Source organism: Cibotium barometz, chromosome 56, assembly GCF_041138505.1.
Source record: "Cibotium barometz isolate CiBa-2024 chromosome 56, ASM4113850v1, whole genome shotgun sequence".
NCBI classification, from domain to species: Eukaryota; Viridiplantae; Streptophyta; class Polypodiopsida; order Cyatheales; family Cibotiaceae; genus Cibotium; species Cibotium barometz.
In genome coordinates, this window is record NC_141101.1 from 36454610 (window position 1) to 36470240 (window position 15631).

Consider the following 15631-nt stretch of genomic DNA (forward strand, 5'->3'; position numbering starts at 1 on the left):
TCCCACTGTAGCCGGGCCAAGAGGCGCGCTGCATATGCCCATATGCGCCAATTCGGGAGCACATCAGCAGGGTCGGGGTCAATATGCCACTTCCGAGAAGCGGCAGCCACTACCCGAATCCTCTGGAAGGTGCACTCTGCAACCAAAGGCGACTCCACCTCCACTCTCTGGAGTCTGCCCTCATCCTGAATCTCATAGTAGAGGCATCTGCCATCCTCAGTGCTAGCTCTGACAGCAATCAGGATCTCCAACTGCGTAAAGGCTCCCATCCACCGTGGGGCCACTGGCTCGAGAGGTGTGAACCACTCCTCTGTAAGTGCCTCCTGAATATCATCCCTCATAATCAACCCCCCTCTGAAGTGACTCAGCCTCTCCACCTGGATCTCCTCTGGTAGACTGCAGAAAGCCTGCCAGTCTCCAAAACTACGAGCAGGGCCTGCCGCTAAAGGTCCCCAGGCTAGACGAGGCCGAGAACCCAGCATATGACCCTGCTCCGTACGAACCGCTGGGCTCCAGATGAGCGGCTGCCTGGCCCGCTCCTCAACACAAGAAGGAGGCCGCTGAGAGAGCCCCGGTCTCAGCAGCTCCCAAGCTCTCAGGATACTCAAAGCAAATCTGTCCTCCCATACTCTACTGAGGCCTGTCCTCCTCATCTCTATGAAGATCCAGCGAATCTCTGGTGCCCAAGTACCCCCTGCAGGGGGCGCCCGAGCCTGCAGTCGCTGCAAGAGGAGCTCTTTCCAAGGCTCAGCGCCTGGAAGCAACCCCCGAACAATAAGCTTCCCCAATAAGGCTCTACTCTGATCGACTGGATCTATAATGCCCAAACCTCCCTAAGCCAGCGGAAGTGAAATAACTGCCCATGCAACCTTTGCCCGAGCTGGCTGACCGTCCCGCCCAGACCACAGAAAGTTCCTGATCAGCCTCTGTACCTGGCTGATGCAAGAGCTCGAGAAAATCCAGCAAGACGTAATGTACCACATGGTCGCTAACAGCACCTGATTTGCCACCACCACCCTCCCAGCCAAGGATAGTCGAGCTGTACTCCAATACAAAAGCTTCTTCCGAATGCTCAGAAGAAGCGGGGCAATCTGCTGCTCAGGTGACAAATCGAGGCCAATCTGGCATCCCAAATACCGCACTGCTGTGCCTGGAAGAATCCATCTAAAACCGGGGTCCGGGCTCCATGCCGGAGTGGGAGCACTACTGATCCAAAAGGCCACTGTCTTGCGCCAATTGATCAATGCTCCCGAGGCTGCACTAAAAACCTGGAGCGACTGCTCAGCCCGAATAAAATTGGCCTCTTGGCCATGCAAAAATAAGCCCGTGTCGTCTGCAAACTCAGCATCAAGCAAATCCTCCCCTCGGACTAGGAGCTGAAGTCCTCTCAAACCAACCTCCTCTGCCGTCAAATACATACTCATAGCCTCCGCAAAGAAGAGAAAAAGGAAAGGGGCGAGAGGACACCCCTAACGGACTGATCTGGTCAGCTCAAAACTCGGCCCCCGTCCTCCTGCAATCAGCACCTGGCTGCGAGCTGTGGAATACAAAGCTGCCACCCCTCTGATCCATCCTGGCTCAAAGCCCAGGCGAAGCATAGTGCCCTCTAAGAATCCCCAATCAACTCTATCGTATGCCTTCTCAAAATCGAGAAGCATCACGACCAAGTCCTCGCCAAGAAATCTAGCTCGGGCCGTCGCCTCCCAGAAAGTAAAGATGTTGTCAAGGATACTGCGCTCCTTGACAAATCCTGTCTGAGTAGCATGAATCAACTCCCCCAGGAAGGGCTGGATCCTCAAACTCAAGGCCTTTGCTAAGACCTTGTAGACAGTATTGAGGATCGTAATAGGCCTCCAATGCCGAATGTCATCTGATACTCCCTCCCCCTTGGGGATAAGATAGATCAAGCCCTCTGAAAAGCTCTGCGGCATCACCCCAGTGTCCAAAACATGCTAAAAGCCCCTGCGGAGGCCTGGCCCCAAAAGGTCCCAATAGCGCATAAAAAAGGCCGGCGTCAGTCCGTCCTCCCCTGGGCAACTATGTCGCGGCAGGACCCTCAAGGCCTCGGCAAGCTCAATCTCTGACAGAGGCGCACCTAGAACTGTACGCATATGGTCTGTGACCCTCCTCTGCACATGGGCCCACACAGTCTGTCTGCAAACATCTCGATCCTCAGTGGCTGGCTCCGCTGAAAGCAGGTCACTATAAAAAGCAGTGGCAATGGCTCTGATCTCCCCGAGCTCAATAGCTACCCATCCATCCGGTCTACCAAGCTGGCGGAGTCCTGCTCGTGCATGACGGGGTCCAGTGATCTCAAAAAACTCCCCAGTCACTCTATCACCAAGCTGCGTCCACTGAGAGGCCTGACGACGATAGTAAAACTCATGTCTCTGCTCCTCTACCTCTCTAACCTCCTGGCGTGCCTGGCTCAACTGGGACGCCACCCACTCACATGCAGGCTGCTGCTCCTGAAGGCGCTGTAGCGAAGCAAGGCTGCGTCTCAGCCGTTGCTCCCGCTCGCGAATCTCTCCCAGTCGTGTCAAAGCTGCAGCGTGCAGTAAAGAGCTAAGATCAATGAGTCCCTGGGCACACTGGCCCGATGCATCCTGGTCAGAGCACTGACTATCATGCCAGATCCTCTCAATATCCTCAGCGAGACTGGGATCTGCAAGTACCCTCTCTGGGATCCTCAACTGCAAGCTGGGCTCCCGTGTCCCCTCCTCCAATGTCAATATAACTAGCGCATGATCTGAAAATGAGGTGCCAGCGAGAATGCCGACGGAGCCCCCTCGCTCCCCTAACCAATCGCCCACATAAAAGCGATCAATCCGTGATAGATTAGTCCCTCCCTGCCGGCGATCCGACCGAGAGAAACTAAGACTGTCCTGAGACCGGGAGAAAGCCCCGTGCTGCCATGCATCAGTGATCCTCAGTGACATGCAAAACTGGTCCCAAGCTGCAAGCTCCGTGCCGTGCACTGTAACATGACTGCCTCCCACCCTATCTGCCGGGTCCTCAAGCATGTTGAAGTCTCCCCCAACACACCAATGTGCGGCCTCTGGCAATGCATCTGTAACCTGAGTCCAGAACTCTGCTCTGGCACTAGCATGATTGGGCGCATAGATGTTGAGCACACCCAATAGCTCATCATGCATCCTCAGAATGACATACTGTGCTCTACCAGGCACAATGATCCCTCGATCCACAATGGCCTGCCGCCATACATCTGCAATAACCATGCATACTCCTCCCTGTCCACCCAAAGGACCAAACCCTGCAGACCAAAAAGTGTCCCATCTACCAAGCATCACCGAACCATATCTCCGGATCCTGCTCTCACCCAAGTGGTGCTCCTGCATCATCAAAATGTCAATGCTGCCACCAACCAGGCATCTCTGAAGGTCCTGCCTCAAGCAACCTCGATAGCGTATAAAGTGTGCTCCGCCAAGGCCCTGTACATTCCATGAGATGATCCTCATGGATGCCCTGCTGAGGTGGATGCGGTCTCAGCCGTGCGGCGGGCCTTCGCAAGCGGCTTGGATGGAGAGTAGTCCCCATCCGAACGGCTGCGAATCTGCCCACCCGGTGTAATGCAAGAATCCCGGATCAGGCGCCAGTGGTTGTGGCCCATGGCGACTGCCTCCTGCTCTGACAGAGAAACCTCGTGTATACTCACATATCCAGGGTCGCGTGCCAAGTCTGCCACTATGCGCACGACCAAATGCCGAATCCCTGAGGTATCCACACTCCCGGGATCCAAGAAAAAATGAGCCAACTCCCAAAGTCGGCCTATCACATCTGTCACCTCCAGATCGCTCATGTGGTGAGAAAACTCAACTGCCTGAGTCTTCAAAGTGCTGAGAGCGAGCTCTAGAGTCCACTCCCGATCACAAGGTCCACATAGAGGGAACGAGAAGGCCACCGCTGAGTCTAGTGCCTCCTCCCCGCGGGCCGGAGGTATCACTACATGGACTCGAATGGGTGCTGGCTCATGGGGGCCCTCTGCTCCAAAAAGCCGTGTAAAGGTATAATCAAAGGCCTCCGAGCGCTGTCTAATGCCAAGGCGACTCAGCCGACTGCGGATAGATGAAATCCGTGAGGCCCTAATCGGCATAGGTCTCCTCTGTGATGCTCGAGCGAGGTCAGTGCTCAGCGCTCTCCGGACTGCAGGTGAGCGCCGAGGAACTGCCAGGGTCTCCCGGGAAGGTGAGGCGGGCGGAGGGGGAGGAGGGGGAGGCGAAGGAGGTGGAGAGGGAGCCGCTGCCGAAACCGGAGCGGGGGCGGGAGGAGGCGAAGGTGGAAGCGAGGCGGTGGGAGGGGACGGGGGTGGGGGGGGTGAAGGAGGGGGAGCTGGCATCTCCTGGTCCTCGGTCGCTGCAGGGGTCTCCTCCTGAAGGGGAGCAAAGCTGTTACTCACGGGAACCCAGTGAGGCTGAGACTGTGGCTGCTGCTGCAGCGGTCTCTGGGCGTGCTGCTGTGGCTGTCTCCCTCGGCGGCGCCCCTGTCCAAGCTGCCACTCCGAGGTCTCTGTGGCCTGAGCAGGCATCCCTGAGGCAGCCTGCCGAGCCGAATCTGTGGGCGGGCCATCAGTAGCCTGCTGCTGTGGTGAGGGTCGAGGTCTCCTGCGAGGGCAGGCCTTGGCCAGATGACCGACCTGCCTGCAAATGAAGCACTGGTTCGGGAGCCCCGAGAACTCCACTCTCTGATCTATCCACCCCCCCCCCTATCCTAGGTAGCACCAAAAAAGTCTATCTTCGGTGTTAAAGAGATTCAATACTTAGGCTATATCATCGGTTCCGATGGGATTCGACTGGACCCCTCAAAGGTTCAGGAAATCTTAGATTGGGACATCCCTCAGACCGCCCACCAAGAGATCCATTCTTTCATAGGTCTTTGTCAAGCCTACGGCACCCATGTTCACCAGTTTTCCAACCTTGCAGCACCTCTCACCGACTTGCTCAAGGGGGTGAAAACTCGTAAACAAAAAGTCACAGAAACAAGCAAGGCACTTGATACATTCCGTACACTCCAGAAAGCTACCTCAAAAGCGCCTGTTTTGAAATTAGCATCTTGGGATGAACCTTTTGAGGTCATACCGATGCAAGCAATGTAGCCATAGGTGCAGTTCTCCAACAAGACAATAGACCCGTGGCCTACTACAGTAGAAAGTTGGATGTCGCTGAAAAGAATTATTCGGTTTATGACAAAGAGCTTTTGGGTGTGATCACAGCACTCAAACATTGGAAGCCTTTTCTTTATGGACAGGTTTTCACAGTAAAAACATACCACCAAGCACTCAAGTGGCTTCAAACCATGCCTGATGCCCAGTGGAGTGATCGGCAAGCCAGGTGGAATCAACTCTTCCAATAATTTGGAGGAATGATTGAGTACATCCCTGGTAAACATAACCCAGTTGCATATGCTCTTAGTCGAAAGGCCAGCATCCATGCAATGCAAGAGTCTACCATTCTCGAAATCACGAGGAAGGACTTAGATAGCATGAAAGACCAATATGTCGACTCCCCTGAGTTTGGTACTCAGTATAATTTGGCCCTCACTTCTGAGCCTGGCCATTATTCAGTGCAAAACGCTTCAAGAACCGTCTCTCTGTCATTCGGAAAAAGTGATCAGCTCTTCTCCAGGATGCCCATGACTCCTTAGTTGAAGGACATAGAGGTATCAACAGTACCCTCGAGAAATTAGAACGATCCTTTTATGGGCCTAAAATGAGGCGTGATGTATATTCACATATTCAAGCCTGTAAGATTTGTCAAAAGGTTAAGGTTCCACATACAAAGAAGGTTGGGTTACTTCAACCTTTGTCTATCCTCGACAGACCTTTCATCGACATCTCTATGTACTTTGTAGGTCCTCTACTAGCATCCACCGAATCCCGTAACACTCAATGTTTCACCATTGTGGATCGCTTCAGTAAGTTCTCCATGCTCATTCCATGCAAGCATACGGCCACAGCCGAGGACGTAGCCCGTCTTTTTCTCACAACATTGACATTGGTACACCATTTGTGGTTTGCCTAGCACCATTACATCATACAAAGATTCCAAGTTTACCTCACATTTTTGGAGGGCATTATTTGAAAACTTTGGAACAAAGTTACAGTTATCTAGTGCATTCCATCCACAGACAGACAGCCAAACAGAAATCTATAACCAGTTGGCCTTTGATGTTCTCAAGTCATGTTGTCATGACCAACAGTCCAAATGGGAACATTATCTTCCATTGGTCCAAGCCATCTTCAAGACGCGGGCGATGGTTAATGTCACATGTGAAAGCTATGGGAGTCTTCTTTCAGCCCTATGCACCACATAGGAACAAATGATGCAAGAACAATCAACGTAGACAAAGAAAAGAGAGAGAGAGAGAGAGAGAGAGAGATGGCTGTATATTCAGTATATTCATTGTTCAAAGAGTACAAACGGTACATCGTCTGTGGCCTTTGGCCTTCCCAAAAGGGGTAACAGAAAGCCTAATCTATGCCCTACCCCACCTTGGGGGAAGATATCCTACAGTAAGCAGGGAGAGGCCTTTTATAGGCTCTTGGGGGGATAACCAACTAGCCGACCTGCTGTCCACCAGTTCCATGGACATTCCAAAATATATAAACTACCAACGACTAGAAGTACAAGACCTCATAAATCTGGCCGCCGACAAGATTCTAGTCCACCTTTTAACCCTCCTCAAGCCTGTGACAACTGCTACTGCTCCAGAGCCTAATGTTTATCCTGCTACAAATCAAGGATTAGCCTCGGATTGGCATGTCCATGTGCATGCACATGACACTGTTGTGTACCATCGTGTACATGTACCCCTATTTGTGTACCTGCTTGTGTCTATGTGCGAACGACCCTTGTTTGTGTGTATGAACGCTCACTTATGTGAGTAAGTGAGTTAGTACATGTGAACCACCTCTTATAGCCACTAAAGTGTTTGTGTGTGTAAGCAGTGGTGTCACTGGTATAGCCAATTGTCACTGCCCCACTAAGTAGAGTGTTGAGAAAGATAAGGCATTCAGCCGATAAAAGCATGTACTTGATGTAAGCTTTTAACATATCAATCAACACAATATTGAGTCGTGCATCATATTCTCTCTCTAGTGCCTTGTTCTCTCTCTATCTCTATCTCCTCTCTCTATCACTCTACACTCTACACACACAGTAGCCATGATGGACATCTTTCATCCCCATAGCCTGGTTCTATGCAAGTAACCCTAATGTTCCCACAACATGGTATCAAAGCCATGTTTCTGCCCCTCTAGGCGCTTCTCGACCTTGCTACCACCTGCACAATATTGCTGCCACTACTCCACCCACCTTGCTCCACTCGGCCAGCATCTGTAACTCCCAGTTGTCGCCACCTACCTCTAGTTCTAACCGCTCCCGCCCACTGCCTAACCATAGCTACATCACCTTCTGCAAACTACTACTCCAGTCATCTGTACTTGCAGAAAAATCAGCATCAAAAGTGGTGAATATCATTCAATTCAAGTAAATTTAGGGCTTTTTCATAAATGTGCTGAAAATCAATCAATTGAAGGCCTGCACTTCACAAAAAATTGGGGATCAAGGAAATTAGCCCAAAATTGAAGCCTCTACAACACTCAAAATTTGGGGGAATCATGTGCATCAAATTAAGCCTTCAGCATCATCCAAAATTTGGGGCTTTTCCAGATTGAACCTTCTTTCAACACATTGAAGACATTCCGAGTCCTTTGCCCTAGCCCTCGGGCCTACAATGACTGGCCAAGCGTCAATTGTTTGGTGACGCCGTCGAAACCGGCATCTTCATCAACACTTTACCAGCTTCAGAAGTTTTTTAACCTCCATAAAATATTTATTTTCTACTTTTATGTATGTGAGTGACATGGGTCCTCTGCCCAGGTCGTCCCCCGAAATTCATTTGTAAAAAGTGTTCGTCATGTATGTTAGATTTATGTGTTTGCACCGCCTTGTCTTATAAAAGGCTAACTTATCCCTGTTTAGGTCCACGGGGAGGTTGATTTTCTGAGAGACTGATGTAAGTCATGAGTGGTCAAGCTCTTTTCGCACCCATTCCCTAGACCTCTAATTCTCTACATGTCCATGCTTATTAAGCCTATGAGCCATACTTCTTGAGCCTCTGAGCCTTTTGTGCCAAGCTCACTGGCCTCTGAACCACACTTGCTAGCCTCTAAGTATGTAGCACAGAACATGTCTTAGATGGAGCATTAGAGTGCAGTGTTGAGCCCAAATCACAATGGCTATTGAAGGTCTATCTCTGGACATCTCCACCTTCACTCCGAAGGGGGGTGGGGTTTGTTGGATACTTCGGAGTCTCTGTGTGTGTACCCATCATGTACATGTGTCATGTACCTCTATTTGTGTACCCGCTTGAGTCTGTGTGAACACTCACTTATGTGAGTAAGTGAGTCAGTACGTGTGAACCACCTCTTATAGCTAGTTAAGTGTTTGTGTATGTGGTATAGCCTGCTCCGTCGACCTGCTCGCCTGCTCCCTCGACCGGCTCGCCCCTTTTGGTGAGCACGTGTGGTGAGGTGCTTGTCCCTGGACTGTATCGGCCTTGTAGCCTTCACTGTGTCGGCCTTGCAGTAATCTACGCGACCTTCTGAGGGTTCCCAGATGCACTTTTTTCTCATCGCCAATCTGCTCTTCTTCCTCTCTTCCGCGACCTGTGTGCGTGTATAGGAGTGTGTGTGTGTGTGTGTGCGTGTGTGTCTGTGCCTCGCTACAGGTCAGTTTTTTCCCTTCTGTGTAAGTCGCTACAAGTCTCTGTTTTTCCCCTCCTTGGAAGATTGTATTCCAATAGCGTTGTCCCCTTTTTTTCTGATCTGTGTCTTCCTGCTAAATCGAATAGTCTCGATGGCAGAATCAAGCAAGTATTATGTCAAGACAGCTCTTTCTCCTGAACCTAAAAGACAATCAAGGGAATCTCTGCCCCCCATAGCTCCTTCATCTGAAAATGCTTCCTATGTGTTTGACATGTTGAATGAGGATTTTCAACAAAATAGAAGAGAATGGATACTACCTGCTCCGGAACTCACTTACAAGATGAAGTTGCCTTCTCTTGTGCATCCTCTGAAGAAGCTCTCTCAAACTGCAGTCATCATCTTTTTTCCAGGTAAAATACCCTCGGCTAATGATGTGGGACAATGGGTGAATTCTCTCCTAGGTGGATGCTATGTAGAAGGAGTCTATTTTGCCTCCAGAGGATTTTATGAAGTTCATCTCTTGGATGCATTGACAAAACAAAAGATGCTGGAAATGTCCCTTTTATTTTTTGGTTGTCAAATGGTGCACATCATGCCTTGGTCTCCTAGTAAGGATTATCAGAATCTCATCAAACATCACTGCCTTGTATGGGTTGAAGTCGTTGATTTCCCAGATTACATGAGAACAGAGCTTCCAGGCTTAGCGATGACACTGGGACAAGTGATCTGTCCCCCTCGTCCCACAGGTAACAAAAATCGTTTTTGCATCTTATGGGATACTGATAGACCAACCCCCTCTTCTATTGCAGTTGAGATTGAGGGTGTTAATTTGGGAAAGAAATATTTCACTTTGAAATGGGGCATTTTTGCTGGAGCTTGTTTCTCTTGTCACAAGTTCGGGCGTCTAGCTTCTGAGTGTCCCTCAATCCTTCATCCGCCTCCTCCAGCTGCCATTCCTCCGCCATCTAATAAAGGAGGTCAAAAGACTTATGTGGAAAAGACTGAAGCTAAAGGAGCAAAGCCTTCAGTTCCTACAGGGAACCAAGCCAATTTAGCCCAAAACAAGGATGAAGGAAAAAGCAAGCTAGTGGAAAATAATTCATCTTCTCACGAGGGTTGGCAGAATGCAAAGAAGACGATGCCTCTCAAACAAAGACCTCTCCAATCTCGCAATTGGGATGCTTCTGCTCCATCTCCTGGTCAACCTTCTACCTCTTCGGACAGCCCCATCTCAAAGGCATGGGTCAATGCAGTTAAGAAGGGTATTCCACTTTGTGAAGAAGATGATTTAGTCAGGGAATTGGATTTTGAGGGTCAGCAAGACCCTGTGGCAATGGCAGAGGCTTGATGCCTCGCTTTCTCTTTGAGGACTGCTCATCTCTTGTACATATTTTCATGCGTACTTCTCTTAAATGTTTTTCTTATAATATACAGGGCCTCTGCAATCAGCATAAATGGAGGCTCCTATGGCATTATATAAACAATACTCATCCAGATGTTGTGTGTCTACAAGAGCATAATCAGCATTCTTTTGCTGGCCAACATGGGTTCTTTTCAGGCTATGATATATTTTATGCAGGATCTGAACAATTCTCTGGGCTGTGCATTTTAGCCAGACATGATCTGCATCCAGCATATAATGATCTTTGTGGCCGATGGATGATTATCCAATGCATGATCAATGGAGAGATTTTTGAAATAGGCTCCTTGTATGCCTCTCAAATTTCAGCTTCCAGAGCTCAAATGTGGGACTCCATTAACCAATATCCTTGGTCTTCAAATGCTCTACTTTGTGGTGATTTTAATAATTCTCCTCACTGGAAGGACAATACCACACATAAATCCCATATGCTTCCCTCTGAAATCCAGCGATGGGAACATATGACTTCTTCTCTTCATACTGCAGATTTATGGACAGCAACTCACCCTTCGGTTTTGGGATTCACATATCATCAAATGCTTTTACAGAATATTGGGCCAGGCTTGATAGATGGTATCTTATTCATGCTCAGCAATATGATGATTATACATGTCAAATGTGGACTGATTATTCTCAACAACTATCTGATCATACTCCACTCTGGCTCAACCTTTCTTTTGGTATGCCTCTGGATGACATTCAGCTCTCTTTAGTCAGACATTTGCACGTTAATCAATTATATCTTTCTCATGAAAAATTTCAGCAAATGATCAGATTGGCTTATAAGCCATTGTTATCTCATGCTCAGGAGGATCTGGATTTTGCTTGGAACTCTTTTGTACATCGTATTCAAAATGTCATTAAGGAATATGGAAGATGGTACATGGCAAAAACCAGACAGCATATCCAGTGGGCAAAATCATACAAGCAGTCCTTGGTATAGATTAGCCATCAAAGGTCTCTTTCTGTCTAAACAGAATTCATTGTCTTGTGCTTCTTCCATAATTGATGCTAATGATAAACGCAAGCTTTCCAAATGGCAGACAAGGGCTAGAGTTAAACCTATGCTAGATAAGGGCTGCTCCTCGAAATCTTTCTTTCGAAACTTACACACGTACAGACAAAGTCAATCTATCATGAGAGTCAGGAAACCGGATGGTCTTTGGACCCAGACTTTATCGCAGCTAGAAAAACAATGTCCGGATCATTTTCGGCTTCTTTTTTCTCTACCATCTTCTTCTACATCTCAGGCTGCATTGGCTCGGAGCAGATTTATTGAGCTTGTTTCTCCCATTGTTTCTTTGCAAAAAGCTTCAATGCTGGAAATGTCCTTTTCAGATACAGAATTGGATGAAGCCCTCAAGCATTTGGGTAAACACCAATCCCCAGGTTGGGATGGTTTGACGGTTGAATTTTTTGTAGCCTTCTGGGCTGAATTGAAGGGTCCAATCTTGAAGCTCGTTAATGTAGCCTGGCAGCATCAACATCTTCCCTCAGCTTGGAAGCATGGTCTGGTTAAGCTTCTGTCCAAAAAACCTCTGTGTGAAACAATGGATGACTGGAGGTCTATCACTTTGCTGCCTGTTATATATAAACTTATTGCTAAAATGTTGGTACACCGGATAAAGGATATCCTTCATGATGGACTTCATCCCAGGCAATATGGTTTTGTTCCAAGAAGGCATATACATGATAATATCTCCAATACTCTCATTGCAATGGAATATGCAAAATACTCTGCTCAAGATGTCTTGGTCATGCAGGTGGATGTGGCAAAGGCATTTGATACGGTGCAGTGGGATTATGTTTCTCAAATCATGTCTAAACTTGGTTTTGGGCCAAAGCTAGTTAATGTCATATATTGGCTTTACTCAGATTCCACTGCTCAATGCTTTATAGGGAAACATTTGTCTGAGTCTTGGACTCTAGAACGATCAGTTCGACAGGGATGCCCTCTCAATGCTCTGTTCTATGCTATTGCTTCGCATCCTTTGCTTCTTTACATGGATCATCTGGTTGATACTAGACAGTTAGAGGGGCTTCAGATTTCTAGTTCACGGCCTTTCATTGCACAGGCTTATGCAGATGATTCATTCTTCATGCCAAAGAACAATCCTTTGGAGCTTCGTCTATTGATGGATACTCTTTCAGATTTTGGGTTGGCAGCTGGTTTAAAAATTAATTTTCAGAAATCAAAACTCTTACCTCTCAAGCATTGTGACTGGCATGCTATCTTGTGGCCCGGCCAGATTATTTATCCGGAAAGCATAGTAAGACACTTGGGCTATCCCATTGGCTAGAAAATCAGAAATAAGCAACAAATATCTTGGGTGCTAAACAAAATTAAGGACAAATTAGAATATTGGAAGATCTCCACTTGGCCATTACATGTACGGCTTCGAATTGTTCAGTCCATTGTTCTGGCCTATGTCCAATTCTACCTTCCTCTCTTTCATTGGTCATCTCGAGATCTTTCTTCTTTTATGTCTCAAGCCATGGAGATTTTTTGGAAAACTAAGCTTCATAAAAATCCTTTAAGGTTGCTCAAAATGGACATGCTTTGCTCGCCAAAAATGCATGGTGGTTTGAATATTATAAACATCAAATTTCATGTGCTGGCAAGAAAGATCACTATGCTCGAAACCTTTTTTCAACAAGAGCAGCCTTGGTCTATCATGTTGGCAATTTTGTGTGGTCGGATGCGCACAAATGCTTATGGTCGTTGGTTGGTTGATCCATCGAAAGTAGTGCTTGGCAAATTTCAAGGTAAAATCCCTGGTTGCCCATTTTCTACTTCCTTGATTCAGGATTGGAAGAAAGTGCTCTCTCGCATCAAATGGTCTCCCCATCCTGCTTCTATAGATTCCTCGCTTCGATTAGCATGCTAATTCTCTTTGGCATCTGGATAAGTCTTTAGCTTGGTAGAAAGCAAAACTGACATTGATATGGAAGTTGAAAATGCCATTGAAACAGAGACTCTTTCTCTGGAGATGCATTGTCGGTATTTTTCCAGTGGGAGTGAAATTGGCTCAAAGAAGGATTGCCTCTCCTATTTGTCCAAGATGTCATCATACTACTGAGAGTGTTCCGCATTTATTGTGGTCTTGTTCATATTCCAGAAACCTTCTGGACAAGATCTCCTATTTTTTATCTCTCAGATTTCCTGCACATAGGTTCTACAAGTTTTTTTGGATGTTTGGCACCTTATCAGCTTCTTTGTCACAGTATTCTCTTTTCTTCCATTGGATCAGATACTGGGCCTTATGGACCCTCTGGCTACAGCGAAATCATGCATATCTGAATTCACCCCTTCAGCACCCTTATGAGTTCTTCCGAGCCTCATTGCGGCAATCCTTATATGATGCCGTGCATGAGGGAAATATGGATATTTCTTGTGTTCAGCTTTTCTTTTACTGTTTCTGATGGATAGGGCATAGGCTCTTTTCTTGAGCACTGCCCTGATCTTGCATAGAACTTTTTTACTGCTGTTTTTAAGTTCTAGGGTTTAGACATCCTCTTGATGTCAAACCCTTTTGTACATTTATGATATAATGCAATTTCAACTGGTTTTACCCCAAAAAAAAAAAAAAAGTATGTGGTATAGCCAAGTGTCACTACCCCAGTGTGAGTAGTGTTGAGAAAGATAAGGCATTCAGCCTATTAAAGCATGTACTTGATGTAAAGCTTGTAATATATCAATCAACAGAGAATTGAGTCATGCATCGTATTCTCTCTCTATTGCCTTGTTCTCTCTCCTCTCTCTCTCTATCACTCTGCACACACAGTAGCCATAATGGACATCTTTCATCCCCCATAGCCTGGTGCAGATAACCCTAATTCCTAATTTTCCCACGACATGGCAAAAAGCTAGCATACTGGCAAGCAGGATTTCAGCATTATTGGTTAGCTAATAACTTTGAGGGTTCTCATAGACTCAAATGTATCAAACTATTCTGCTCCTTTGTATAGATTTTCAAAAAGGCTTTTGACGTGGTTCCCTGTGTAAGAGGATAAACGAATGGGAGTTCCACATGAACTGATACTTGCCAATGTACAAATAAATATAACAACACGTCCAAAGGGGAAATGGAAGAAGCTTAAGGGTGACATTGGTGTGAAAAACGGATGCCCTCTCTCACCTACTCTATTTGGGTTCTGCATTGACAGACTCTAAGCCAAGGTGCTTGACTATGCTGGACAAGAAAATGTATCAGGGCCATGAAAGCCATTCTTTTCCTTCTTTAGAACAAAATGGGAACAGTCTTCTCCTTTTTTAAAACACGGTGGAAACTAAAACAAAGACAGAAACAAAAATGACGTCCAAGGTTTGAGTACCTTGTGGAAGAGGCCTTGCATCCAACTAGGAAGGGTTGTGTTTAAATTTTTATAAATATACGTTTTCATGCTGAGTACGGTGACGTGTAGAGTCAACTTATTGTTTTCTAAGCAAGCAATGCAGGCACTCATAATGCCATACTGCCATAATTGAGTACTCAGAAATAGTGAATAATGCATGGACAGGCAATTTCCCCCAGTGATAGATATGACGGTTTAAACCCTTGTAAAGTAGTAATTGGGAAAGCAATATGTGACATACAAGGTCGTAGGCTTGTTGTGCCAACAAGACCTTCTCTGTACAGAGACTGAGCGCGTTCTCCTGGTTGGCTTCGATTTCTTTCCTTAGCTTTTCAACCAGTTCCTCTTGATCCGGTGTTGCCTTCTTCGAGTGCTGCGAAGGGAAGCTCAAGCAGTAGTTCGTCTGCTCCTTTGTTTGACTAATCATGGCTGTGGCACGCGCGGACAAACACACGTGTACCCACCATCAGTACTTTGAGACCTCGGAGAGATCAAGCGGAAAACTACTGGGACAACGAGACCCTACTTTGGGAGCGCTCATCCAATTCCCTCATTGTAGACAGGAGCCTCTGAAGCTCGGCCGGAAGAGAGCTTGAATCTGTCCAAACACCATTTTCCCAAATAAAAAACAACGCCCTCGCGTCCCCAACATCATCATCATGCAGAATAGGTAGGCTTACACTCTAGGTAGTCGTCGACGAAGACACCAGTTCTTGCAATGGCCATGATCTCCACGACCATCGTCTCTCTCAATAGTGTAGTTTCGCGAAGTTGTGAAACTCAAACCATTTGTTGGTCTTTAGCTGTAATGTGTGCGCGCGTGTGATGGATGAGGAGGAGAGTTCCTTGTTGCGATCTGGGTGTTGGAACTTGGGAAGTACTAAGTACTAAACGTTAGATTTTTATGTATAAATAAATATGCCTTTTATTTACTAATGATTAATATATAATATATTGGGGTGGATGAGCATGTGTGTTTCGTTTTTAAGTTTAGTTAAAAGTGTAGTGGAGTTTTTAAAAAAAGGGTAGGTATTTTTTTTTTTTGGGGGGGGAGCCTTTCTTTGCTTTTGAGCTTGAGTTGTTTAGCATAGCTTGATGTGCTGGCTATATATATATTTGGATTTTGTTCA

General features: G+C 46.9%; 1 protein-coding gene across 1 annotated transcript in view; it reads right to left on the reverse strand.

Moving 5' to 3' along the window:
* Window positions 1-15369, reverse strand: part of ING2 (PHD finger protein-like protein) — a 100165-nt gene extending 84796 nt beyond the window's left edge. The window contains exons 1-3 of the mRNA XM_086791554.1: window positions 15182-15369; window positions 15028-15099; window positions 14743-14930 (exon numbers count right to left, since the gene is read on the reverse strand). Coding sequence (XP_086647680.1) covers window positions 14743-14930; window positions 15028-15099; window positions 15182-15242 — 321 coding nt within the window. The 5' untranslated portion in view covers window positions 15243-15369. The remainder of the gene's footprint in view (window positions 1-14742; window positions 14931-15027; window positions 15100-15181) is intronic.
* Between the last annotated feature and the right edge of the window lie 262 nt (window positions 15370-15631).